The sequence below is a fragment of the Sphaerodactylus townsendi genome, linkage group LG01 (assembly GCF_021028975.2).
Source record: "Sphaerodactylus townsendi isolate TG3544 linkage group LG01, MPM_Stown_v2.3, whole genome shotgun sequence".
Classification (NCBI taxonomy): Eukaryota; Metazoa; Chordata; class Lepidosauria; order Squamata; family Sphaerodactylidae; genus Sphaerodactylus; species Sphaerodactylus townsendi.
Genome location: NC_059425.1, coordinates 34,232,174 through 34,259,832, shown reverse-complemented (window position 1 = coordinate 34,259,832; position 27,659 = coordinate 34,232,174). Strand labels below are relative to the sequence as shown.

General features: G+C 45.0%; 1 protein-coding gene across 2 annotated transcripts in view; it reads right to left on the bottom strand.

Moving 5' to 3' along the window:
• GATA4 (GATA binding protein 4) overlaps positions 1–13,866 on the bottom strand; it is a 54,565-nt gene extending 40,699 nt beyond the window's left edge. For both annotated transcript variants that reach the window (XM_048506992.1, XM_048507000.1), the window contains exons 1-2: positions 13,707–13,866; positions 6,787–7,556 (exon numbers count right to left, since the gene is read on the bottom strand). In XM_048506992.1, the coding sequence (XP_048362949.1) occupies positions 6,787–7,303 (517 nt within the window). In that variant the 5' untranslated portion in view covers positions 7,304–7,556; positions 13,707–13,866. The remainder of the gene's footprint in view (positions 1–6,786; positions 7,557–13,706) is intronic.
• Between the last annotated feature and the right edge of the window lie 13,793 nt (positions 13,867–27,659).

Genomic DNA, 27,659 nt, shown 5'->3' with positions numbered 1-27,659 from the left:
ACCAAAAAAAGAGAGAAAAGCTTTTTCCCAAAAAGGAAAAGAAAAAGCTAGCTGTGTTTGGCTTTTGTAGAATTACAAATTATTAGTAGCAACTTCAGCAAAAGGAAACTGTAGCAGGCTAGCAGCTAATTCAGTTAAAACTTAAAACAAGCCATGCCCTTTGTTTTCTTTGTTTCAGTGACTTTAAACAAAAAAAGAAAACAAACCCTTATTTTGCATCCTAAACCCTAGTTAAAGAGAGGGAAATGCTGTTGTAATATCCCCACCCTCCTGCCTTGGGCTCCTAGTGTTTATATTTAAATATGCATATTTAAGGGAGAAAAGAAGGCAGTGCGCCTGGAGGGCCCCTATTCTAAGCTTGGAAAAGCAAACACAGAGCAACAACATCTTTTATGTGCTTTAAACTAATTTGCAAGCTATTCTTCTTTCTTAGCACAGACTAGTTAATTATCTAGAGTTAGGGGTAAACAACTTTTTTTTTGCTCAAGTGCAGAGGCAAAAAAAGAGGGTTGGGGGAGGGGGACCTTGCAATATCTGCTGGGAAGATGTAGGTTTGGTTGTGAACGAAACTGGATGAGAAGGTCAGGGGCAATGTCATATTTAGCTAGCCAACTCAGGGCATGGGTGAGAGCAGACCTAGAGAAAAACATCCTGACCCTTTAAACCTGTTTTTGTGTTACTGTTATTAATTTCAGTTGTATCCTGCCTTTCTCACTGAAACACACAGCAAATTGCAACATATGAACAGAAATCCAATCCCACGGCAAAAACCTCCACTCAACAATGCCTTGCCATTCAGTCATAGTTGACTTATGCAGACTCCATAAGGTTTTCAAGCAGGTTTATAAACAGAGGTGGTTTCTTCTACCCACAGTGCAGTAGGGCTAGGTAGGATCACAGAATTAGAAAATAGTGCAGATGAAACACTGTAATTCAGATAACAAAAATTATGCTATGAAAACCTTCCGCTGCCAATTTCCACACATGAAACCTCTATTAAAGGGAGAGGACTGGATGTTGTGGGTTTTCTAGCCTGCCTGGTCATGGGTTGGTAGCTTTTGATCCTAATATTTCACCCGCATCTCTGGCTGGCAACATCAGAAGCATGTTTCTCACCGTGACATGCCTCTGAATATGCCACCCATAGATGCGGGAGAAATGTTGGGAGCAAAAATTACCAGACCAAGGCCACACAGCCTGGAAAACCCATAACAGCCGATTAATTCTGGCCATGAAAACCTTCAGCAATACAAAGAGAGAAGACATTTTTCACCAGGCAAGTTGGCCTGATCAGAATGGTCTGGTATGTTTCCCTCACCCAGCCCCTTCCCGCCCCCAAGCAAGCTGCCTCAATAGTAGTCATCCTTTGGGGGCATGGGTCGATGTGTTCGCCAGTGTTGGGGATTGTTGAATGTAACTGGAAAGTTTGACTTCTTGGGTCATGTAGCAAGTGTGACTTGCAGGCTGAGAGATGGACAGATGAATAAGCAGCCACATGGAAGCAAACAGGACAAGAAGAAATGGCAACTCTGGAAAATGCAAATGTAACTGGAATAACAACCGCAAAATCCACACTGGAACAGAGGAGAACCTAGATTTTCTTTCTAAGTCTCTGGGCAACAACAGAGGCAGTGGAACTGTATGAAGCAGAATTTTTATTAGTTCTTATATAAAAATAAGGAATAATTCCTTAAAGCAGGTAGCAACATAGTTAACCCTCACACACACACACGTGTGCGCATGCGCACCTTGCCTTATGAATGGGGCATATAGATGATTAAACAAACATGGTCTCTGATTTGGGCCTTTGTTGGGCTTTTAAGTCCAATCCACAATGCCATGCCATCAAGTTGCAGCCGACTTATGGCGATTCCTAGGGCCGTGGTGGCAAACCTATGGCACTCCAGATGTTCATGGACTTCAAATCCCATCAGACCCTGTCAGCATGGCCAATTGTAGTCCATGAACAACTGGAGTGCCATAGGTTCACCACCCTAGGGTTTTCAAGCAAGTTAAGTAAGCAGTGGTTTGCCATTGCCTTCCTAGAGACTCTCTAAAATAAATTCAAGCTATTATTTCAAAACAGAGGTTCAGATTCAAAGGAAGAGAGAGAGAGAGAGTGGTACATTCACGGGTTTCAGTCAGAAGGAATTCGGAATATCTCTGTGGAGATTTTTACAAATTTGAAATAGGAAGCAGAAACTTTGACTTACGCTTTAACTGCAGTACAAATCAAAAATGTTACAAGTGTATTCTTTAGAGTGCTAGTTCTTAAGTCGTGAACCCTTAGACCATAGGTGTCAAACTCACGGCCCCCCAGATGTTATGGACTACAGTTCCCATCATCCCCTGCCAGCATGATGTAGTCCATAACATCTGGAGGGCAGTGAGTTTGACACCTGTGCCTTAGACCTTTCTTGTGGGTTATGGTTGACCGCAGTAAGAAATCAGGCACTTAAGCTGCGCTAGTTTATGGATCAGAAACGGAAGCCGGTTCCAAGCTATGCTGAATTGTGTACCAAATGTGGATTGGCTTAAACCCACATCAGACTGGAACAACTTCAGTCACAGCTGCAAAGGAATCAAACTGAAACCCTCTGGACAATTTATATGGTCATTTCCCCTCTGCTATTCATTCATTCATTCCTCCCTCAAACCCAACTGTTTTTTTCCCCCAGTTTAGACTTGCAAATGTGATTCTATGAAACGGTCAGTCCATGTATCTAGAACATAGGTGTCAAACTCGCGGCCCTCCAGACGTTATGGACTACAGTTCCCATCATTCCCTGCCAGCATCATGCTGGAGGGGATGATGGGAACTGTAGTCCATAACATCTGGAGGGCTGCGAGTTTGACACCTGTGATCTAGAACAAAAGATAACTGTGCATTCCAAAACAAGAGTAACACTGAAGGCACATGGAGGTGCGTGTCCCTACCTTGGTTTTTCAGATTGTGTGTGCTATCCTGTGTCTCTAGCAAGCTTACAGGGTGATCTTGCTCAGCTCTCATTCATTTCAGCAAGACTTGTGCAAGAAAACATCCGCAATATATTCACAGTGAACAAACCTCTACATTCTGCCAAAAGTAATAATCTGGCACTTCTAAAATCACAGCTAAATAACCCTCATCTGACTGGGAGGACGGAATCACAACACTGCTTCCTTGAGCTGTTTCAACAACCTCAGTTTCACAGTGGTTCAGAATAATCGTACTTTGTAAGACAGTTGTGATAGCAAAGATGACAGAGATACGGGATTAAAAAATTCTTTAAAGCACTACCTAGAGTAAAATCTCTTCAGAGGTTTGTTATTTATAAGTCAGACAGCAGTTAACTGGTTTTTAAAAATTGGTTTCATGGCTGAACAGGCTGTGATGGATGAGATCAGAGCCATCACATGAACGTTTTAACCCAGGGGTCCCCAAACTTTTTAAACAGGGGGCGAGTTCACTGTCCCTTAGACTGTTGGAGGGCCGGACTAAAAAAAACTATGAACAAATTCCTATGCACAAATGATTGTAAAATGTTTGATTTCACCTTTCAGCCTTTCTGTCATGGTCTATTTTTAGAACAGTGACCAAAGTATGTCAAGTACAGGATGGGCTCCAAATATTGTTGGGGAGGCTGTGGAATACCTTCCCCTGTAAAAAAAAAAAAGCAGAACTTTCCCAATGAAGCATTCCATCTAACCCAGGATCAGGTATCTTCCTGGGTTCTTCCTCCCTAGCAGCCAGCGAGCGATTCACCAGCCTGGCTGATGCCAATGGGAGTGAGGCGGAACAGAAAGCCTGAGAGCAACACATGGAGTAGCCGAGAGGGAAGGGGCTGAGGCAGGAGTTTACCATGTGTAAGGTTTCCAACTCTGGGTCAGAAAATTCATGGAGATTTGGGGGTGCCATCATGTATCTGCAATCAACAGCTGTTGGGGCCGGTTCTTCCCCTCTCCCTTGAGCCCCCACTGCACATAGATAGACCCTTCGCCCGCCACATACCTGGCAGGCCAGATAAATGCCTTCAGGGGGCCACATTTGGCCCCCGGGCCGTAGTTTGGGGACCCCTGATTTAACCTATTCGTAGAAGAAGAAGAAGAGTTTGGATCAGTGGCGTAGCTAGGGAAAATTGAGCCCGGGACAAAATCCCACAGGTTTAAGCCCACTTCGGCATATGGGCAGCCTCCCCTTCCCACCATGATGACACCATCACATTATAGGGTGTGCCCCAACACATGAATCTAAAGACACACCCAGTGCTCCTAGTTTAAACAACATTGAAAGTGATGCTATTTTTTTTTTGAAGGGGAATCCACCCTGAAACAACATCACTTTGCAATATTTGTTTTAAACTAGAAATTAGATTCTCCTTTTAAATTCACCTTAAAGAGAGACTCTGGGCTTTTCTAGTTTAAACAACATTGAAAGTGATGCTGTTTCGGTGGAATCCACCATCCACTAATCAACACCATTATCCAAAAGTTTAGTTTGTTGTCAAGGTTTTCTAAGCTGCATCCAGCTGTGGTCTGAGGTAGATCTTGGCTGGTATCTTCAGAGGTGTATCCTGGAGGTGGCTGGTGTCTTCAGAGGTGTATCACAGGAAGTCTGTTATGCACTGTGTGCAGACTTCTCTTATAACAGACTTACTCCCTGTGATACACCTCTGAAGATGCTCCCACAAGCTGAAGTGGCGTTAGGAACAAGATCTACCAGACCATGGCCACACAGCCTAAAAGAGCCCACAACAATCAGTTGAATCTGGTTGTGAGAAGCCTTCAACAATACTTTCAATGTTTTTTTTTTTTTTAATCTAGGGGAGCCCAGATTCTCCCTTTAAATCCACTCCAAAGGGGGGTGGATTTAAAGAAGAATCAGGGGAAAAGCAGGGGGGTGCTTGTCAGGAGGCAGTGTTTAAGATAACAGTACCAAAATTTTAGGCTATCTTTGGGGGCTATCCTGATTATACCACCTGGGTTTAGTGAAGTTTGGTTCAGGGGTCAAGGTTATGGACCTTCCAAAGGGTAGCCCCATCTACCATTAGCTCCCATTGGAAACAATGGGGGATGGAGCTTTACTCCTTTTGGGGTCCATAACTTTGGACCCCCCTAGACCCAACCTTCCTCAAACCTGGGTAATCCAAAGAAAGGAGACTATCACTTATGATACCACCACCTAGGTTTAGTGAGGTTTGATTCCAGGAGGGTCCAAAGTTATGGACCCTCAAAGAATGATAACCCATCTGCTATTAGCTCCCATTGCCAGAGCAATGGAGGGATGGGGTCTAGCAGGGGTCCATAACTGGACCCCCCTGGACAAACTTCACCAAACTTGGCTGATATCATCGGAGGTCACCTGACGATAGCCTGAAATTTTGGTTACCACTAATAAAAACTGTGCCTCCTGCAGACTATTGAGTGGAAAAACAGTAAAATGCAGAAGCTTCTAGAGCAGACCTGCAGTTTTCCGCCCACCTGGTGGCGCCAGGGCTTGCTGTCCCCGGATGTCCCCATGGTAGCTACGCCTGTGGTTTGGATTTATATCCCCCCTTTCTCTCCTGTAGGAGACTCAAAGGGGCTTACAATCTCCTTGCCCTTCCCCCCTCACAACAAACACCCTGTGAGGTAGGTGGGGCTGAGAGAGCTCCGAGAAGCTGTGACTAGCCCAGGGTCACCCAGCTGGCATGTGTGGGAGTGTACAGACTAATCTGAATTCCCCAGATAAGCCTCCACAGCTCAGGCGGCAGAGCTGGGAATCAAACCCGGTTCCTCCAGATTAGATACACGAGCTCTTAACCTCCTACGCCACTGTAGCATATTTAATAAATTTTTAACATGGGGCTTGCAATTCTTGAACACCCTAGCGGGCTCTGTAGTGCTAGTAAAGGTTGCAAGAACTACCGGTAATAGCTGGATTTGATGAAAATATGACTATTAGATTTTAAAATTGCATACGCTGTGAATGCCTCAAAGACCTGTCCCCCTTTTCCCTAAACCACATTGGATTTTTTGCCTGGGAGTACGTATTCTAAACTAGTAGAAACATTGTCTTTTCCAGGGTCAAATCTACCTGACCAGGGATTACAAGATGCTGATTAAGTGACTACATCCAAAATTCTTTAAGTAATTTAACTTTCTTAGTGTAGGTCTTTAAATGTCCAGCAGCACCACAGTGGGGTTGCCAACAGCTTGGAGGGAAAATGTCCTGCCCCTTTGAGAGAGGTTAAGGAAAAAATGGCACTTTGAAGGGCTGGCCTCCATCTCAAAAACAAGCTATCAGAAAGTAAATCATCCACAGAATTGTTGGTTATAGAAATTTTTCCAGGAATGGGAAATGTTTCATAGAAGCAATCCTAAGCAGGTCTACTCAGAAGTAAGTCCTATATTATTCAATGGGGATTACTCTCAGGAAAGCATATTTAGGTGGCAGCCCCAGACCTGTAAAGCCATTTGGTCACTTGAACTCAGAGGAAGGAAAGGACAAAAATGTAACAGAATGAAAAGCCATCTTTGATGTTTTCTATCACTCATAGCCTTTGAATATAATTAAACATTAAATGAATGGATACTCTTTTTTAAAAAATCAAAAATGCCCTTCCTTCAGGAGGGATCTTCCAAAGGGCATGTTCACTGAATTTCCACGGTCGCTAAATGTATTTGAACAGTAGATTAATCAGTTAAGACTCCAGGCAATTCATTGATTAAATTTACGCCAGAAATTCCATCAAGCCAGCTTAGAATGCAGCCCTTGCTGGAAATGCCAGAACCCTACACACACACACAAACAAAATCTGTTCTTACCTAAGTTGGTGTGTCCTGGTGTGCCCCGGTTCTGGAAGTTGTGCAGCATGGGGTTCTCAAAGGGGGAGGAAGTCCAGGTGGTACCCAACTCTGGGCTTAAGTAAGATGCAGGATACGGGCTGGAATAGGAACCGCTGAAACTTCGGGCATACTGTTCTCTGCTGTTGGCCGAGATACTGAGTGAACTACTGTAGGCGGCAGCCTCCCGGGAGGTGGCGGCTGGGATGGGACTACTGGTGGCAAAGGAGAACCTGGGGGACACCGATGGGTGAGAAGATCCCGGGTTGTATGCAACAGTTTCGGCCCCAGGTGGAGTCCAGATGGAGTGGTTGGAGACCGGACTGCCTTGCTGGGATGACCCACTTCCCTGGAGGTACGGCAGGCTGGGGATCATGGTGGTGACCCTTGTGGTAGGGATGTAGACCGGAGAAGCAGCTGCTGTGCTGTGCATAAAGCTGCTAGTTCCCTCGTATGCCGGTGGGCCATGGTTGGCTGCCATGGCTAAACTTTGGTACATCTCTGAAAGTACGGACTGGGCTCCAAAACACAACCAAGTTGTCTCCAAAGTTGTGGTCCAAGGGCTTCTTTCCTCCCAAAATCTGGAAGACGAGCTAAGCAGTCCCAGATCAAGTCTAGCACGGAGGATCCAGAAATGTCCTAATAGGCAGAGATGTTATGTTTTCTCCATTTGACAGCCATCCATCAAGGCTGGAAAAGGCTTCAGTCTCTCAGTCTACACCCCCCCTTGCGTAGCTGGGCTTAGCTCACACCTAGGTGGGAGGAAAGAACAGAATGAGATTGCAGGTAGGGAAAGGGGAGGAAAGATCCTCCAGCTAAAAGCCAGCTGTGATAAGGTTAGGGAAGGCTGGGGAGGGGGCAGGGGAAGCCAGGAAGGTGAGAGACTTCCCCGAGTTAAGGCTCCTTCTCACAGAGTCCCTTGGAGCCAAACCTTTGTCCCCAGGTACCAGTGATCCTTTTGTGTTGCTAATTGCTAAGGTTGTGTTTGATCTGAAATCACATCAGACCAGATTGCATTGCCGGAGACTGGGCGTCTGCTGCCGCAGAAGGGGAGGGGGAGAATTCAATTAAAAACCCATTTGGAGGTGCAAGGAGAAGTAGGGGAGAAGCACTTCTCTGCCCCCACCCTCTCTCACCCACATTCACTTGCAAACTGTACACAGCTTCCGCATGCATTCTGGGTACTGGTAGGTCTGCAAAGCTCAAAGGATTCCTTATTTCCAGGAAAATGGGAGAAAGGCCCATACATACGCATGCACAAACTATTACTTTCCTCATCCATGCACCAGATAGCAACATGTCACTAGCACAGCAATATCACCCTCTTCTCACATTTTGTCTTAAAACAGGGATGGACTTGTATGCCCAAAGAGCCCTCAGACCAAACACCTCTCAAACTCAAAAGAATGCCAAACACACCTACCTAGACACACACACACCTTACAGAGCCATTCAAATGATAAGCCCACATATCCTCATAAATGTGGTGATGATAGAAAGTGCCCATCAAGTCGCAGCTGACTTATGGTGGCAACCCCAAAGGGTTTTCAGAGCAAGAGTCATTCAGAGGTAGTTTGGCATTGCCTGCCTCTGCATTGGAGCCTTGAACTTCCTTGGTGGTCTACCATCCAAGTATTAACAGTGTTTGATTGTGTCAGCTTCCAGGACCTGATGACATCAGGCTAGCCTAGGCCATCTAGCTTGTGTGCTAACAAACATACACACTTCTAAATGTCATGTTTCCCCTAAATAAAAAGAGATTCTAGTGTTAGTGCCTCTAGAAGATGCAGTTGAATTGCCCCCTTCTTAATGTAAAGGAGGCTGTGTGTTGGAGACTGGAGGAGAGAGTAATTCTGCCCATGCTCAGAAACCCACTCTCATGTAGAAGAAGAGAAGAGTTTGGATTTATACCCTACTTTTCTCAACTGAAAGGAGTCTCTAAGTGGCTTACAAACCCCTTCCCTTTCCCTCCCAAAAACAGGCACCTTGTAAGGTAGGTGGGGCTGAGAGAGTTCTGAGAGAACTGTGACTAGTCCAAGGTCACCCAGCAGGCTTCTTATGGAGAAGTGGGGAATCAATTGGAGTTCTTCAGATTAGTGTCCTCCTGCTCTTAACCACTACACCACGCTGGCATGGACACCTTGAAGTGTGGAGGGCTTCAGTGATCATTATTATGGGAGATATGAGCTCTGGGAATAATTTCTGCTGTTGAAACTTGGGGAACAAGAGCTCAGGTCAATTCCTGGATGAGAACCCTTCTTGGCATACACCCAGCCTTTGTGTTTTGTTTCAAGGACTGTCTAGGCCCCATCTGGAGACAGAAGCCCAGCCTCAGGTGGACCCCTTCAGTGAGAATCAAGCCACACTTATGTGCAGATCCATGCACAATCCTGTGGTCAGAATTATGCACACTCAGCCAAACAAACAAGCCCTCCTGCACTGTTATAAAGGGTAAGGAATGTAAGCAAGGAATGCAGAATTGGTGCAGAGTCACTAGGAGATTCACATTACCATGCCCTACAGTGGCATGATAAATGCATAAATGCAATAAGAACAAATAACAGCAATAATAACAAATGTATGCATATTTGCATGCCCATAAGAACACAGAACCTGCTAAATAGCGAACACCCGTGTGGTGTTGAAGAGTGGTCTGTGATTAAAGGCACAACTGCTTTTTCACACTGCTGGAAGAAGACATTTTAGGCAGCTGGAAAGCTTGCATAATGTTCTGTCAGCTGCAGCAAAACATTTAGAATATGGCCTCTCCTGCCACCCCAATACACCCTTTTGCTTACAAATAAGATCTATTCAAGGCCTTAGCAAGCGTCTATGCCAGGAAGATTTTGCACTGCTCACACTCATTTCCATGGGTCTCCACCAGAAGACTTTTGGGGGCAGGCTTGTTGCCATGAGAAGTAAACTTGGAATGTTTTCCTGGGTTCTGCAAGACACCTTGTGGGGCTGCACATATTTATTGCAAGCTGCCCACACAAACACACTGCAGCCTACCAGTAACACAGGTTGTAACCTAGAAGAAAATGAAACAATATGGTCTGAGATATCACTGCAGTGGGGGTCTAATCCTGGCCCACAGTAACCCCTGATAAGTAGGACTCAACTCTGCTTTTAATTTCATAGTTCTGCCCTTCTGTGGGGTCTGTTTTGTGGCATGTGGATTGTGCATGTTTAAAATAAAGCAAGCGTTAGCCTGGATTCTGGAATCCTCTGTCCTTTTTATCCACTTTTGGGCTATGAAACCAAGCCTGCTATTAAAATGGGTGAGCTACACAGATCCTACTATTGCACAGGCAGAAAGACAGTATTTGAGCTTTGCAGACCTACCAGTACCCAGAATGCATGCGGAAGACCCCAGGTTGAACCCTCAGCATCTCCAGTTAAAAGGATAAGGTAACAGGTGAGATGAAAGATCTCTCTACCCAAGTGCCTGGAGTTGCTGCTGTGTACCCAGGTGAGTGCCACCCACCCACAGCTATGTGAGACAGTCCTGACTTGGTATGGCTTGTGCCTTCATGTGCTGCCTGTGCCAGATAGGCTTGGCTCACTCCAAGGAATCCTAAGCCCCTATAGCTTGTGTATGAAATAGAAGTTGTTTTTTATACCCTGCTTTTCACTGCCTGCCAAGAAGTCCTCCAAGGTTGGTTTTACAATCACTGACTCCTCCCTCCTCCCACAACAGGCACCTTGTGAAGTAGGAGGGGTGGAGAGAGGGGGGGGGAATCAAAACTACTTCTCCAGATCAGAGTCCACCATTCATGTGGAAGAGCAGGGAATCAAACTTGGTCCTTCAGATAAACAGCCTGCTGCTTATAACCATTACAGCACATTAGCTGTCTGCAATAATGAAAAGCACCTCTGATCCTGTGCAGAGTAACATTTCTTCTCTCTGTTAAACACACACAAACACACACACACACACACACACACACACAGGAGTCATGGAGTGCCTGGTCACAGATAAGCTTGTAAGAATTTAAACCACCCTTCCCAACACCTCTATGCATACAATGGCTTCACGATATGTGGAGGGTGGGGCAGTGAAGAAGGAAAGCTGCATGTGAAAAGACTGCAACGTGATTGCATCCATTTCCCCAACTTCGGCCTGGATTTCTAAAGTTAATGCAATCATGACTGAAAATGGAAGAAATTACCATCCCTGACAACTTTGCCTCTATGCCGCCCCTCCTTTTCTGAAAACTGAATGTGAATCAAGGATTCTGCAGGTTAATGATCCGTTGTGTCCTTCAGTTTAAAGATTCCCTGAGATACATGTTAAAAGAGGGAACCTCTTGGCAGCCTCCCACAATGCCTTTCACCCGCCCAGTTACAGCTCAAATGGTTCTTTCATCAGAAAGCCACTAATTTAAAAAGTTCATTACCAAGTTCAGGGATCTTTTTAAAAAGATAGAAGAGGGTTTTTAAATAATCCTGATTCCCCCCCCCCATGTTTTTCTTTTGAAGTGCAGTTTGCCAACTGATTTCTAGAGCAAGGTTCTTCCAGCAGCAATTTTTTTTAAAAAAAACTTTTTTTTGCTCCCTTAGGTGAATCTGAAACTGCCTGCGTCCCTGAAAATTGGATCCCCACAGAGCAGGAAACAGGGAAAAGTGTAACAGCGACAGAAATAAGTTAAGGGGGGAGGGGGCACCAAAAATGGGAATTCCCAAAGCGCTTCTGTGTAGTAAAGAAATGCAGGTCAGTTAAACCCAAATCCAGCCGCGTCTGTTCCCGTTGTGGCACGTGTAAAGTCACTCTTTTCCCGATCATCCACCAACACTCATTTTATTTAATTTTAAAAAATTGATAGTGATTTTTGTCTGATTTTAAAAGGTTCCTCGCTGTCCTCAAGAAAACGTTTGTAGAACTAGACTCTCCCCTTTGGGGAAAAAAATCACAGCACGGAAATGTGAAATTTGAACGAACAGAAATAGTTTGCATAATACGATAGGGAGAGCTTATTGATTAGACTTTTATTAAGTCCCACAATTTCATTATGATGTTCATAAGATTATGCATGGGAACTGGCCGGTCCACTTCCGTTTCTTAAGATTAAAATGGATCCGTTCCAGGCTTAGTTCTTTTCAACCGGCTTCAAGGGAAGAGTTTTAAAAATGCACAAATTCCAGCCCCATAATCAAGAGCAAATTTTAATGAATTTAAAGGGTTTAAATCATGAAAGCGGTCTTTATGTCACCAATTATAGAACCGCTTTATTCTTTTGGTAGGCAGGTAGTTGCGGCAGGGGAAACGAACTTCTTCGTTCGTTTTAAAAGCAAACTTTCCCCGAAGTTTCGAAACTCAACTGGATTTTTTTTTGTTAAAGATAGAATAATTCGGTAAATGGGAAAAAAAAATAAGCCACACACACTGATGAGGTTCATTCTCCATTTTAAGGAAAGGAACAAAACCAGTATGGGGTTTTTTGAATTGGCAAATCGTCACTGGCAAAGAAAAGACGCCTTTTAAAACGGAGAGGTAGTTTAGTTCCCGCAGCTGGCGGGTCGACAGAGATTTTGGCCCAGGGAAACAAGATCACGACCAGCCGTTCCGACATTCAGGAATACCTATATGGTCTGGATCTTATTAAATTTAATAGCCGGACTTTTAAATCGGGAGCGCGGAGCCCCTTGCAAACCGATTTTAAAAAGGGAAACTACCAGAATTAGAAGAAAACCCATATGAGCGTAGACGCGCAAGCCCATTCCCAGGGTGAGAAACTAACTGCGCTCCATTTTAGAAATCCCGTGGCTTTGGATTCCCCCACCGCGATCCTTTTCGTACAGCGAACAGAAAGTCGCTTGGCGAGTGTGAGAAACTTGAACTGCCCGACACCGGCTCAGCGCTCCTCCGGGAAGAAGAAACTGGGCCGGGTTTGGGACCCAAACCTGATTGGAGAGGACTTTTCTCCCCATTTTAAGTTGAGATAAGAGCAGGTAAGGAAAGCAGACAGGGAAGGTCTGCACACTCACAGGCAGTCCGAACTGGGAAGGGAACGGGGGAAATCTGCCTAATAATCCCGTAATAGCCCAAAGCGGCCCAAGTGAATCATTGCTGTTGGGCGAGGGCGGCCCTCTCGGTTGGTCAGCCGGAGAAGAGCTCGACTGGAGTCCAGCAGTAGTTTTCAAGACCAGCCTTGAGCCATCCAGGCAGAGGCAAGGCCCCTTCCGCACATGCAGAATAATGCACTTTCAATCCATTTTTGGATTTTACTGTTCGAAATACCAAAATCCATTTACAAACAATTGTGAAAGTGGATTGAAAGTGCATTAATCTGCATGTGCCCCAGATTTAGGCAGCCTGAAACAGGTCAACTCGGAAGCCTTCTCGGGTCTATGGCTCTGGAAAACTCACGGGGGTCCCCACAGAAGTTAACCAGTCCCGTTGAAACCATTGGGCCCTGACTTTGGCTGAGCAGACTGAATTCGCATGACTTGGACCAGATTAATAACAACCACCGCAACAGTAGCATAATCTAAAGCATTTCGCCACTGTGGCGGCATCCACGAAAAGAAACCTAGAAGATCGGATGCCCACCAAAGCCAGTCTTGAAAACAGGGGTCACTGTTTACTATTGACGTGGCAACGTTTGCTTTAATGTTATGGAATATGCCTGCGTGCCAGGCCTTCAGTTCGGTTCCAGGCTATGGCTCATTTTTATTTTAAAAAAATAGTTAAATCTTAAAAAAAAAAAAAAAACCACCCTATCCAGTATAAAGGGGGAAAGATCGAGAGCTCACCACCACCGCAGGCTCTGCCGACGAAGGCGATCCCGGAAAGGAATCAGGGATCGCGCTAGGAAAGGCGAGGGAGGGAGGGATCAGCCCCAGCCCCACCGACCTGGCTTGGCGTGGCCCCCCGCTTGCCCGGCCGCTGCGAGACTCACCTCCAGTCCGGCTTGCGCTCCTGGGCAGACCCGCTCCGCAGCAGCAGCAGCAGCAGCCCGTCTGGCTCCCGGCGGCTTTCTGGGGCACCGCTTCCTGCCCCCTCTCGGCAGCACCTCCCAGTGCGGGCGAGGAGAGGCCCAGAGCCACCCACCTGGGCTGGGGCTGGCCGACGAGCCCTGCGTGGAGGAGGACTTCCCCGGGTCAGGGCTGGGCTGGGCTGGCTAAAAGGGAGGGGGGCGTCAGCCTTTCTCCTCCCTCCCCGCCCCCCACGCCTTCTCTCCGGCCGACCCAATGACTGGGTTGCACCATCGGCCGGCGCCAAGCTTGGGGGCTGCACAAATTAGAGCGCGCGGCCGGCCACCCCGGGGTAGGCAAAGTCCAAGACTGGGGACTCGCCCTCTCTTGCCCGACGGCTCCAAGCAACGGTGGGTGGGTGGGTGGGTGGGGTGGACATTCCTGGATTTTTACATCAGAGCCAGAAGCCCTGCGGAGACACGAGGTGCGGGAGATTGCACCCCGGGGGTACTCCCTCGGACACTACAGGGCATGTGGGGCTCTGAGGTGAGGGAGGCCCATTTCAGATCCCAAGAAGGGCAGACCAAAGGCCCCACTGAGCCTGGTTTCCAGCAAGTTGTTGGAACTCCCCTGAAGTGATTAGATGGAAAGGTGGAGAAAAATAAGCACATCCCTCTTTAAAGGCGTCTGTTTCAAAGGCTATCGTGGCATCTTGTGACACCAAATTCCATAAGCACTCTATGTGCTCTAGAGCAAGGGTTATGTAGTGGTTAGAACAGGGGTGTCCAACTCTGCCCTCCAGATGTTTATAGGATATGATTCCCATCAGTCCTGGGGCTGATGGGAATCATAACCTATGAACATCTGGAGGACGAGAGTTGGACACCCTGGGCTAGAGTGTGGGAACTGAGGGACTCAGCTTCATGGCCAGAGGATGATGGGAACTGTAGTCCATGAACATCTGGAGGGCCAGAGTTGGACACCCCTGGGTTAGAGTGTGGGGGCTGGAAGACTCAGGTTCAAATCATCAGTCTACCATGGAAGTTCACTTGGTTCACCTTGGACCAGTCACAGGCTCTCAACCTGATCCACTTTGCCAGGGTGGTTTTGAGAACAATAAATGGAGGATGGGAGTTAAAATGGGGTGTACATAACCTGAATTAAACTGCATCTACCTGACCCAAATCTAGTGCCCTTCTGTTTCTTTACCGTTTTTCTCTCTCCTGACAGAAATCTCCATTACCTGGCATTACCTGGCATCTCCATGCTCAGTAACTGACAGCTGATTTGGGGGGAAGGGAAACTGACTCCATCAGAAACTGCTGCATTTGGGGCAGCATGAGATGTTAAGAAGTTCTTCTCTCTGGGGGCTCATCCAGATGTGCAAACATCCACCACCTGTTGCTGCTACACTGGGAACCATCTTGATACAATCATATTTGGGAATGATATGCCACTGGTAGATCAGCTTTGGAAAGAATGCTTCCCTCAAGTCAACCTGGATTTAGAAGCATGTGGTTTAGCTCTCTACTGAGTCATCAAGAGCTATTTGTTCTACTCACATGTTTCTGTGAGCATGCCAGCTTGTAGGAGGAGTGAGCTCACCCCCACTACACCTTCTTGGCGCTTTCTTGGGGCCACAGTGTTCAAGAATATATACAAATATTCATACCCTATATCCGTGGTGGCAAACCTTTGGCACTCCAGATGTTGTGGGCCAAAATTCCCATCAGCCCCTGCCAGCATGGCCAATTGGCAGAGGCTGATGGGAATTGAAGTCCATAACATCTGGAGTGCCAAAGGTTCGCCACCACTGCCCTATATGTTTGAAACTGCGCTATGGAAGGAACCAGGGTGGGGCATTGGGCTGAAGTAGTAAACACACGAAGCTGCATACTGAGTCAGACCCTTGGTCTATCAAGGTCAGTATTGCCTACTCTGGTTGGCAGCAGTTCTCAAAGGGCTCATTTTGTGATCTTTCACATCACCTGCTACCTGATCCTTTTGCACTGGAGATTCCAGGGACTGAATCTTGGGCTTTCTGCATGCAACTGATTTTGTCCCCTGCCCCCACAATATTTTGTCCCTCGCCCCCTATTTCTGAGCCACGACCTCTCTTCAGGACTTTGTGGTTTCTGACTGAAGAGATCCTCTCTCAGTGTCCCATAGAGCTGTTGCGAGGACAAAACAGGTAAAGTGACCCTATCGGTGTCAGCCTGAGATCTATTGCAGGAAGGGATGGGACAAAAAATGGGAGATCCTTTTGTCTCTCAACTGCTACTGTTTGCCCCTCATTTCACAGATGGAATTAAAGTCCCTTCCCTCCTTGTGTTGCGGTTGGTGGTCACATGAAGAAGGAACAGGATTGCTTTCTTCCTGTGCAGAGAAGAAACAAAAAAACAGGACGAGGGCAGAATTAAATATATTTATTGACTCCAAAGAGTTCAGGAGAGCATGCAGGGCTGTGTCCCCTGTTTTATTTCTACCCTCACATCAACACTGTGAAGTAGGTTTGGCTGAGAGGGAATGTCTCAAAATCATTCAGTCAGCCACACCCATGGCAGCAGCCATTTGTGGGGAGGCACACGGTTCCTTTTCTCAACATCCCCACAGCCTCAAAAAGATGAGGGACCCCCAGATGTATGGAAAAGGCTTTAGGCCCTCTTTGGATGCTAACCAGAAGTCTGATTCCACAGTTTCAGTTTTCTTTTTAAGGTTCTTTGAATTTCATCCAGAAAACCAGGCCTATCACCAAAGCTTTTGAATGACTGGATGAAAAAAAAATATGGATTCCTTTAAGCCTTTCAAAGGACCCCTTAAATCCTTGATGTCTTCGGATGGATTCAACCATTTTTCAGCTAGCAAAAAATAAAAAGGAGGTTCCCTTTGACCAACAAGATTCTGCTGGGGAATCTGAATCACAGGATTGGTGTTTGCAAAAGCTGGGTGGGACAGCAGCAGTAGCAAGGAGGTAAATGGAACCAGTTTCTGTGAGAAAACCTGGCTAGATCCAACCCTTGTGTTTAACAATTTCTGACCAACAGTTCATTTTTCAAATCATTCACGTTCTAAACCGGTTCCCTATCACTGGCATTCTTGTTTTTGGTAGTGCTATATTTACAAAGCTGAAGATGACAATTTCTGCCCTGCAGAGCTTATACTTTAAAATTTTAACTTAAGGCCAAACAAAGGGAGAAAACAGAGATTGGTAATTAGGTTTAGATTTGAGTATTGGGGGTGGGGGGAGACACACCAAATCACTATAGTTGCAAAATCTGGTTCCCATGGATAACAAGCAGGATTGCCTCAGGGAAAGAGACATCCTTGTCTCCTGAGCTGGTATTATTCATGGTGTTACAAACCATATCAATAGGTAGGGTTTGGAAATAACTGGTGTAAAGGAACTGAATATAGGTCTATTTATCTCTCTCTCTCTCTCACGCACACAAACACAAACACACACAATTAGAACTTGAAGGTCACCTTCAGAAGTTAATGGACAGTAGATTCAGGACAGACAAAAGCATGCACTTTATCACAGAACACATACATGACTGGCCCTGAGAGATGGTGGAGACTACTAATGTGCCTTTCAAATGAAGTTTGGCAAATTCATGAAATTCTGGTGCATAAGTAGTTATTATCCATAGTAACTCAATGTAGAGCCTACAGGTTCAGTGGAAGAGGTCCTCTCAGTGCCAGCTGCTCAGGGCACACAACACAGGAGCCCTCTTGCTCGGCCACTGTTTGAAAGAAGACCAAATGAATCCTTGGTCTGTTCAATAAAGGTTGTTTGAAAGAAAGGAAGTTTAGAAATACACAAGTGGAGCAGGAGGGGAAGGTGACAGAGCCAAAGGGCTCATTGCCAAACACTTAATTACACCCTAGAAAAATAATACAAATAATGCCACTTAGAATTTCAGTTTATAGCTGTGGTTCATCTGCATCAAAGAGACTTTATGAACATTGAGGGCAGTTCTAGACAAATGGACAGTCTGTCTGTCTGTCTTTCTGCCTTGCCTTTATAACATGCTCAAAAGAAATTAGATTCATTTTTATTTCACCTTTCTTTGTATTTACTCCCCCCACTCACTTTTTCTGATTTTTAATTTTTGTCAATTACAAAAGAGAAAATGATGCCTGTACGATTGCAGGACATAACATTCCAGAACTTGGGCACGAAGTGTTCAACCAATCATATGCCAGTTCCCTACAGTCAGGCATATCTCAAACCTTATTAAACCTTTCTTCTCAAGGAGACAAGACAATTTTATTTTAATAAGATTGAAAACATTATTTAGCCATTTCGAACACATGTATGTGGGTGTGTGAAGTGCCATCCAGTCACACTGACTTATGGCGATCCTATGCAGGGGTGGCCAACCTATGGCACTCCAATTGGTCATGCTGGCAGGGGCTGATGGGAATTGTAGTCCATGAACATCTGGAGTGCCATAGGTTGGCCACCCCTGTAGGGTTTAAAAGGCAAGAGACTTACAGAGTTGATTTGCCATTGCCTTTCTCTGCATAGCAACCATGGAATTCCTTGGTGGTCTCCCATCCAAATATTAACAAGGGCCAACCCTATTTAGCTTCAAGATCTGATGAGATCAGGCTAACCTGGGCCATCCAGATCGGGGCTAACGGATACATACAACACTATGTCCAATCTTGCCCCCCTCCCCCACCACACACATTAATAAAACATACAGTGGTTTGGCAGGTATTCTAGTACCAGCCATTCGTTCTGCATTCCAAATAATGTTTAATTTTAAATTAGAGCTTCAAAAATCATGGATGACAGATGTGCAGTCAAAGAAGCACATGTACAATATTTATCATCCTGTTTCACAAGCCTATTTCAATACCACTGGCATTTCCACTAAATAGTCATTACAGATTTACTGGGGTGGGGATCCAGTCCTCAGTGTTTAAATCAATGTAATGGCAGCTGGAAAAAGATTCTCCCTCCCTCCCTAGTAAATCTAATGCATAAAACAAGAAGTTGGTGACAGGTATAGAGAGATGTCAGTTAACTGGTAAGGAGAGGAAGCCATTGATTGTCCATTAGTTTCTTGAAAGCCCTTATCCTTACCCAATGCCTCTGGTTCCATTTTCTTAATCTGAGAAGCTTGAATCAACATCTTTTAAAAAGAAATTTACATTTTTTTGGATTGAGAACCAAAGCAACAGCCCGTTTATTCCAATGAAGGAAACTATTTAAGCCATCCAAACATCCATCTGGTATTTGTGCTGCTAACCCAAGAACACTAGAACAGGTTTCTGCAGTCCTTCCTACCAATTTCCCATCTAAGCCTTGATCGGGAAGAGGCCCATGTTGTTTTATTACTTGAGCTGCCCTGGTGCCCCCTGTGATCGTGCTCCAGTGGCCTTGATTGGGTAAAGCTCTGGGCACATCAGTATGGCAGGCGGGTCTAAAGGTTAATAGGGCAATCAGAGCAATACTGCAGTGGAAAAATCATCATCTATTCCCATTGCAGTTTTCAAATTCTGATAACAGGAAAACAGCTGATAGATACTGGGCACTGAAGGTTTACAGTTTCCTAATCACTCATTTCCAAATGTGTGTGTGTGTGTGTGTGTGTGTGTGTGTGTGTGTGTGTGTGTGTGTGTGTGTGTGTGTGTGTGTGAGAGAGAGAGAGAGAGAGAGAGAGAGAGAGAGAGAACCTTGCTGTCCATAATGGTAGATGCCAGTGGTCTTGTGATTTATTTATTTTTTTAGTTGACTAAAGGGCTCTAGCTTTTCACCACTTCCTGATTCAGTTAAGCCAATTTTAAAAAATGTCGGAGTCCAGATGTGAATAGCACATTTTTAAAAGAGGTAAAAGTCCCTCTTGACTAAATACTACAAGACAAAAAAAATGCCTTGGACAATTCAGCATGCCAGTAGATTCACAGGTTTGAGGATCTGATCCAGTACTTGAGAGAGGTATGCTCTGGGGAGCTACACTTTCAGCTACAGAGTTCTCTGTCCCCTGACCAAAGGAAGGTGTTTCATTGGCACTTCCTTCTTCACTGACTTTTCTGAAGCAAAGTGACAACCCCCAAGGAATTTTCAAGTTGAAGGTCTCTGGTAGATGAGATAGGGGGTGGGGTATCTTTGATCTGGTCTCCTTGGATTCTTTCATTTTCTTCATAAGTGGCTGTGTGTGTGTTGGGGGGTGAGGCTGTCCTCAGTTTGGATTGGGTCTGGGTACAAAAATGTCCTGAGTGCACTGACTTCTATGTACTTTTAAAAGGGTAACACTGCTTCAAACTGCACTGTAAATATCATACTGGTACTGCCTGTCTTGGGGGGCTCAAAGCAGCAGATAAGAAGTTTCCCTTCAGCTGGCCTGGCCTTTCTGATTAGGGCCATGGCATTGGAATAGAAAGGGTTAAGATGATCCCTAGCACCATTTCCTGGGTGAGAAACTTTTCTCCCCCCATCTACTACTAGCCTGAGCAGGGAAAAGTCAAGATTGATTGACTGCTCCTCCTCTGCACTGGAGGCGCCCAGGAAGGGGAGTGTGATTTTTACTGAAAAAAAAATAGATTGGGACAAATTGGTAACCTCTTTGTTTGCAGCCTTGATCCAACCCTTCCTCCTTGCTTTAAAATAAAACTGACATTGAGAAAACTGATTTGTGGATTTTTGTGTGCATTTCTGGTCAGCCCAGAGGTGGGAGACAGGCAACAGTTTGTGAGGAAATGGGAAGTGCCTTCCCTTCCTGTACTGTTCACGTGTATTAGTTTTCTCTCACTGTCCCCTCAGGTTAAACAGATTGGGCTGGTTTTTCTGAGACAATGCAAAAACCTACAGAACCTGTTTAACAGATTTGAAAGCAAGCTGAATGTTCACACCATGAGCAAGGCTTTCCTTTCCAAACCATTTGCAACTCTGGAGGAAAAAATATTCCTATGTATTACTAAAATGCTGACAATAGTAAAGACAACAGAAGGCGGATTGAGAAGGGAGTGGAATGGGTAGAATGGGAACACTGCAAGGAATCTGTATTAGAATATTAATGGGTTAAGCCAAGAGCTTAGTGGTAAAGGTGGGTTTTGAGGTGGGATTAGAAGGAAGAGAGATGGGTGCCATCCTCATCAGGCTTTCAGAAAGGCAGTCCTTGGCTGAACAGGAAAATGGGAAGTGTCATTTAACAGAGCAAGAGATCTTTGGGTGGTTTAGGCTGGTGAAAATGGAGAAAAGAAGAACAGATCTGTATTGGAAATCAGAACAGAAAGGCTGGGTGGGCCAAGGGTATCCAGAGCTCAGCATTATTCCACTGATGTAGGCTCTATGCAGGACAGGGAAATGAAAGGATTTCTGCCCAGAGGCACAGAGTCTGCACTCAAGAAATGTACATGGATTGTTTATAGCCAGGTCTGGTTTACTGAGTCGTGTGTTAAAGCCCAAAGCAGATAACAGCAGATTTCCATGGATCTTTGACCATGAAGGACTCCCAATCTTTAGAAAAAGAGGCAAATGCCAGAAATTAGAATGTACACTTATTTATACACAACATCTCTCAAGGGTTCAAAGCATTGTACGTGCAGTCCTTACAACATAACATAGATCAATATGATTTTGCTTCTAAATGTGCAGGTTTCCATGAAGAGGATGGGTAGATGAGCAATGGGGATTTACAATGTCAAATTATTGAGATGAAATTTGAGCCAAGAACTGCTCCATTCACATTCTGTATTCTTATCCACTGCATAGCTGGCCACCCCACACAGAAACTGACATTTAGAGAAGAGGAGGGGATTCACTCTTGCCTTTTGACCCCCAGTCCTCATGCATTTATGGTCTGGCTTTGCACAGAGATCTATGCTTGTGCAGTTGATTGCCCGCACGTAGCTTCCCCTCATGCATTCCATCATTTGAGGGCCAGTGGGGTGTATTGGTTGGCGTGCTTGTCTAGGATCTGGGATTCCCATGTTCAAATTCCCACTGTGCTATGGAAGCAGGCTGGGTGAGCTGGCCCAGTCAAATTCTCTCAACCTAACCTACCTCACAGGGTTGTTGTGAAGATAAAAAGTAGGAAAGAAGAATGAATGAATGAATGAATGAATGAATGAATGAATGAATGAATGAATGAATGAATGAATGAATGAATGAATGAATGAAGCTATTTTGGGTCCCCACTGGACAAAAATGGTAAAATATTCAAGAGGGAAATATATAAGCCAAATTTACAAAACTAGAAGAAGAAGAAGGTGGCCAAGTTTGCAGATGATACCAAATTATGTAGGGTGGTGAGAACCACAAAGGATTGCGAAGAGCTCCAAGCCGACCTTGATAAATTAGGTGAGTGGGCTCAGAAATGGCAAATGCAGTTCAATGTAGCAAAATGTAAAGTGATGCACATAGGGGCAAAAAATCCAAACTTCACATACACGCTACAGGGGTCAGTGCTATCAGTCACAGACCAGGAAAGGGATTTAGGCGTCTTAGTTGATAGTTCCATGGGAATGTCAACTCAATGCATGGCAGCTGTGAAAAAAAGGCAAACTCTATGCCAGGGATCATTAGAAAAGGAATTGAGAATAAAACTGCAAAGATTGTCATGCCCTTATATAAAGCAGTGGTGCGACCGCACTTGGAGTACTGTGTCCAGTTCTGGTCGCCGCATCTCAAAAAGGATATTGAGGAGATAGAAAAAAAGTGCAGAGAGAGGGCAACAAGGATGATTGAGGGACTGGAGCACCTTCCCTATAGGGAGGAGAGGCTGCAGCGTTTGGGACTCTTTAGTTTGGAGAGGAGGCGGCTGGGGGGGGGATAATGATTGAAGTCTACAAAATTATATGCTTGGGGTAGAAAATGTTGACAGAGGGAGCGAATTTTTCCCTCTTTCTCACAATACTAGAACCAGGGGAAGGCATCCATTATTGAAAATGCTGGGGAAGAATTAGGACTAATAAAAGGAAACACTTCTTCTTCACTTAGCGTGTGATTGGTGTTTTGGAATAATGCTGCCACAGGAGGAGGTGGTGATGGCCACTAACCTGGATAGCTTCTAAAAGCGGAGCTTGGACAGATTTATGGAGGAGGAAGTCGATTTATAGCTACCAATCTTGGATCTTCCTTGATCTGAGATTGCAAATGCCTTAGCAGACCAGGTGATCCGGGAGCAACAGCCGCAGAAGGCCATTGCGTTCACATCCCTACATGTGGAGCTCCCAAAGGGCACCTGGTGGGCCACTGCGAGTAGCAGAGAGCTGGACTAGATGGACTTTGGTCTAATCCAGCTGGCTTGTTCTTATGTTCTGAAGAAGAAGAAGAAGAAGAAGAAGAAGAAGAAGAAGAGGAAGAGGAAGAGGAAGAGGAAGAGGAAGAGGAAGGAGAAGGAGGAGGAGAAGGAGGAGGAGGAGGAGGAGGAGGAGGAGGAGTTTGGATTTACTATCCCCCCCTTTCTCTCCTGCAGGAGGAGACTCAAAGGGAGCTTACACAGTCTTCCTTGCCCTTCCCCCCCTCACAACAAACACCCTGTGAGGAGTAGGTGGGGCCTGAGAGAGCTCCGAGAAGCTGTGACTAGCCCAAGGTCACCCAGCTGGCGTGTGTGGGAGTGCACAGGCTAATCTGAATTCCCCAGATAAGTCTCCACAGCTCAGGCGGCAGAGCTGGGAATCAAACCGGTTCCTGCAGATTAGAATGCACGAGCTCTTAACCTCTCTATTGCACTGCTTCACCCTAAATGGTGAAGAGGAGGATTGATGAGAGGATAAAAAAGCAGGTCATCCTGAGTTGGATCAATGCGCACACATGTGGAGACTGGAGTGGAACCATGAGTTCCTAATTCCTTCCTCCACATGGCCTTCTTTGAACCATCTAGCCCAATTATATCTGATCTCAGGGTCAACCCTGGTTAGTATTTGGAGAGGGGACCACCAAGGAATACCAGAATTCTGATGTGGAGGCAAACCACCTTCAAAAGTCTCTTGTCTTGAAGACTCCAAGGAATCACCATAAGTTGGCATGACTTGATAGTCCTTTCATCCTCACAGGACCACTTCTGTCAGTTCAAGGTAGGCTTGAGGCCTTTTTAATATTATTTTGAAATGCTCCCATACTGCTATAATCAGGAAAATTCACAGAAGAGATTTATTCTGACTGCAAATAATAACTCTCATTTACCATGTTGCAAAGAGGATGTCCTCTAATGCTCTGGAACACATGATATGCAGCTTACTTCTGGTTTCGTAACATGTTGCTTAATTCTAGAGCTCTTCAAGTGGCCACCCTCATTCATGGGCATACGTGAAAGAACAAGGGAGGCACTGGGATAATTTAGATAGAGATCTTTACCCCATTCTCTAGCTGTGATTAATCTGTGGACTAACTGGGGGCATTGTTTAATTTAGATTCATTGTGAAGGACATTGTGTGTTCCGGCAGTGCAGGGGGTTGGACTTGATGGCCCTTGAGGTCTCTTCCAACTCTATGATTCTATGATTGTATGACTCCACCAGTTCTACGGTTGAGAACTGCAACGGTAGTCCATCTAAGCTGGCTTCTTCTCTTTTATGCTGTTTTGTGTTTTGTTATCAGCCTTACCTTCACAGATGCGATGCTGTGGGGACTGAAGTTTTAAGGATATATGTTTGAGTACTGTTTAATTTATTGATTTTCACCACTCTGAGCCCTGCCCAACCGGGAGAGTGGTTTAAAAATTGAATAAAGCATCATCATCATCATCAACAACAATAATAATAATAAGCCAGGAGGTTTTTTTCCAGGCCTGTTGGAAACCTTTTGTTTAACTCCTCTTATTTTGCAGGGGTTTGAGAGAGGGAAAAAGGTTCTCTACAAGCAGTCCTTTAATTGGGACTAACCTGGGGACAGAGCTAATTCATGACTCATCCCAAAGCTGAGGTAGCCTCAATGCAATTCTAAACAATTAATCATGCCTATTTCTATAAAAATCAAAGGCTGTAGAAACCATGCTTGGGACTGCACTGTAGGCATCTCCATCACACCCCTCTTCACTTTTTCTACTTGGGAGTAAGTCCCACTAAATTAATCCCAGAGTCAGCATGAGAAGGAAGTGGCTTGGAAATGGTCATTTGTTTTAATTTGGTATCATTTACAGTCCGCCTTTCTTGTTGAGGCTCAAGGTAAATTGCAGAATTTGACAAGGAAGCAGTAAAGAGCAGCAGCGTGCCTGTAATAACATTACAAAGTGAAAAGGATTCTGAAATGAACAGTATCCAAAGATAATACCATGGAGATAAAAGAAACTGTCTTAATTTGCCAGACATTAAAAGCAGAACACTATTCCTTTTGTGAGAAGAAACCACTTCAACCATTCTGTTTTGATGATCAATCAAGTTGCAGTCGTTCCCTCCCCCACAAAAGGCTCATGAAATCCTTCACCTATTTTAATACAATGAATCTAAATTAAGCAATGCCTCCAGTTAGCCCGTGCATCAATCAGCTCAGCATTGGGCAACTTCTAATGTCCTCACATGTGGTGGTTCAAGGGCTGAGTGGGATCGCCATCAGTCACGCCCTTCTCTGCCATGCTGGCAGTATGATAGTAATAATAGCAGAGATCTTGTGCGGATGACTAACATAATGTCTGCGAGAGGGCTTTGATCCCTTCCAAAATGCTCTACCAGCACCGATAGGATGAGGTGAGTTTACATAGCTTTGCAACCTTATGCTGGAGTTTTCAGAGGGAGGTCAGTGAATCCGACTTGCAGTGTAAAGGAGGTTTTGGTTTCTTTTTGCATGTTGGCTTCATTAAATGCTGAAACCTAAACAGTGATCCATTAATACTGTCAGCATTGAGAAGCAGAGTCCAGCCAAATGTAAGCAGCATTAATTGTCAGGCTCTGACTCCTCTGTTTTAATTGCTGGCTTTGGCACTTTATTTTTGCATTATATGTTTTGTTGTTCCCTCCTTTGGACCCTGACTGGCTCAGAAGGGAGATAGATACCCACAACACAAATAAATGTTTTAATGCTTTTAATGGAAAGTTATGCATACACTTCTCTGGCTTAAATTGCTTTAAACCTAGAGCTCCTGAGACGTTCCTTCTTCTTTTGCTCATAACACAGCTCTCTCTCAGGGTTTTGTCACTGCAACACCATGTCTCTCCGATATATGGTACCTAAAATTAAGACCCAGTGAAACTGGCAGGCGGGACTTGGCCACCTGAAGCAAAGTTACTCCCTTCTGAGTCCATTCAAGCCAGAGGGGTTTAGGATTACACTGCTCTTTCCTAGCAAACTGTAGTCATCTGCCTTGAGTCCTGGCAAGGAAGGAAGACTATGAAGAAAGATAATTAATCAATAAATTAAAGCTGAAAATAAATGAAATATAACATGCCTCTTGGCACAGAGTGGTAAGCTGCAGTACTGCAGTCTAAGCTGTGCTCGCGACCTGAATTTTGATCCTGATGAAGTTGGTTTCAGGTAGCTGGATCCAGGTTGACTCAGCCTTCCATCCTTCCAAGTATCCAGCTTGCTGGGGGTGAAGTGTAGATGACTGGGAGAGGCAATGGCAAACCACCCCAGGAACACACTCTGCCTGGTGAAGATCATGATGTGATATCACTCCACGGGTCAGTAATGACTCCGTGCTTGCACCTTTACCTTTAATCTTTTTATAATGTGCACATATATGTTTCATGTTTGTGTGATTAGTACTCTTGGAATGACATTTTTCTTCATTTTTGTTTCTTTAATCAACTTCTTAATTCTCCCCTCCCCCTAAAAGTAACCAATCCTAAATTTGACATTTGAGGGAATGAGGTCTCATACATGGGTTTGATCATTTGCTTGTGCATGTCTTTACATTGTTCTGGTCTGCTTGTAATTGGTAAGAGTTTTAAAAAGGAACAGCAATCCAATTAAAAAGTAGGCTCCAGAGCTTATAGTTGTGGGTTCCTGTGTGGCATCTGTATGTTTCTTGATAAATATGAGCAAAATTATTTTCTCTTCATTGCATCCAAGGAAGTGAGCTCTGATTCACTCAAAGTCCATGGAGGAATACAGGTTAGTCTCTAAGGTGCCACTGGACTTCTGTTAATCTCTAAGGTACCACTGGAATTCTGTGGCATGTCTGGAACACATAACCTGGTAAAATGGCTAGGGCAATCTGATCAGATACTGGAAGCTAAGCAGGGTTGGTCCTGGTTAGTGGAGGGGGGGGGCACCAGGGGGGGGGCACCAAGGAAGTCCAAGGTTGCTTACAGGGAGTAAGAGAAACCCTCTCTGAACATTTCTTGTCTTGAAAACCGGTAAGGAGCTGCCATAAGTCTTTTCCAACATGACAGCAGAGAGAGAGAGAGAGAGAGAGAGAGAGAGAGAGAAGTTCAGTTGTCATAGCTCAGGAAGCAAGCCTAAGCAATCATTGTTGCCTTTGTTAGTCCCTTGCTTTCAGTCCCTCCACCCATTCCTCCGAAGTTCAGTCCTTGGTATTTGTTTGGAAAGGGGCTTTGCCTGTTTTGTTTCACTAGTATTTTTTTAACCCTATAGTTTCATAGTTCTTCTGATTGTTTGAGGTTTTAGAAAAAGTGGTTTGGTTGCGTTTTAAAGGGCATCTTTGTGAAGCCTCTGAAGAACATTGCTGTGGAATTTAGCTAGACATGTTTGAAGTAGACAAATCGATAAAAAGCGAAGTTGGTAAGGAATTAAGAATGCAGTCCTAAACAATCCCACCCCTTCTATGTCCATTGGTATAACTCCACTTAGGAGGTGTTGTTGACCATGATCTTGTGGCCGATACTATTTGGACTTAGAGAGTGTCCATTTGGGACCTGTATGTGTGTTTATTTGCAATATGGAGAAATGGCTTTTTAGGCGCACCCTATTTCCAAGCTTTCCGATTGCCCGGGACAAGCGAAATTATGAAGGCTTGCTGCGTTTCTTCTTGCATTCCTTTCATGGCCGTAAATCCAGGGTGCACGACAGTGCCGCTGTCTGTG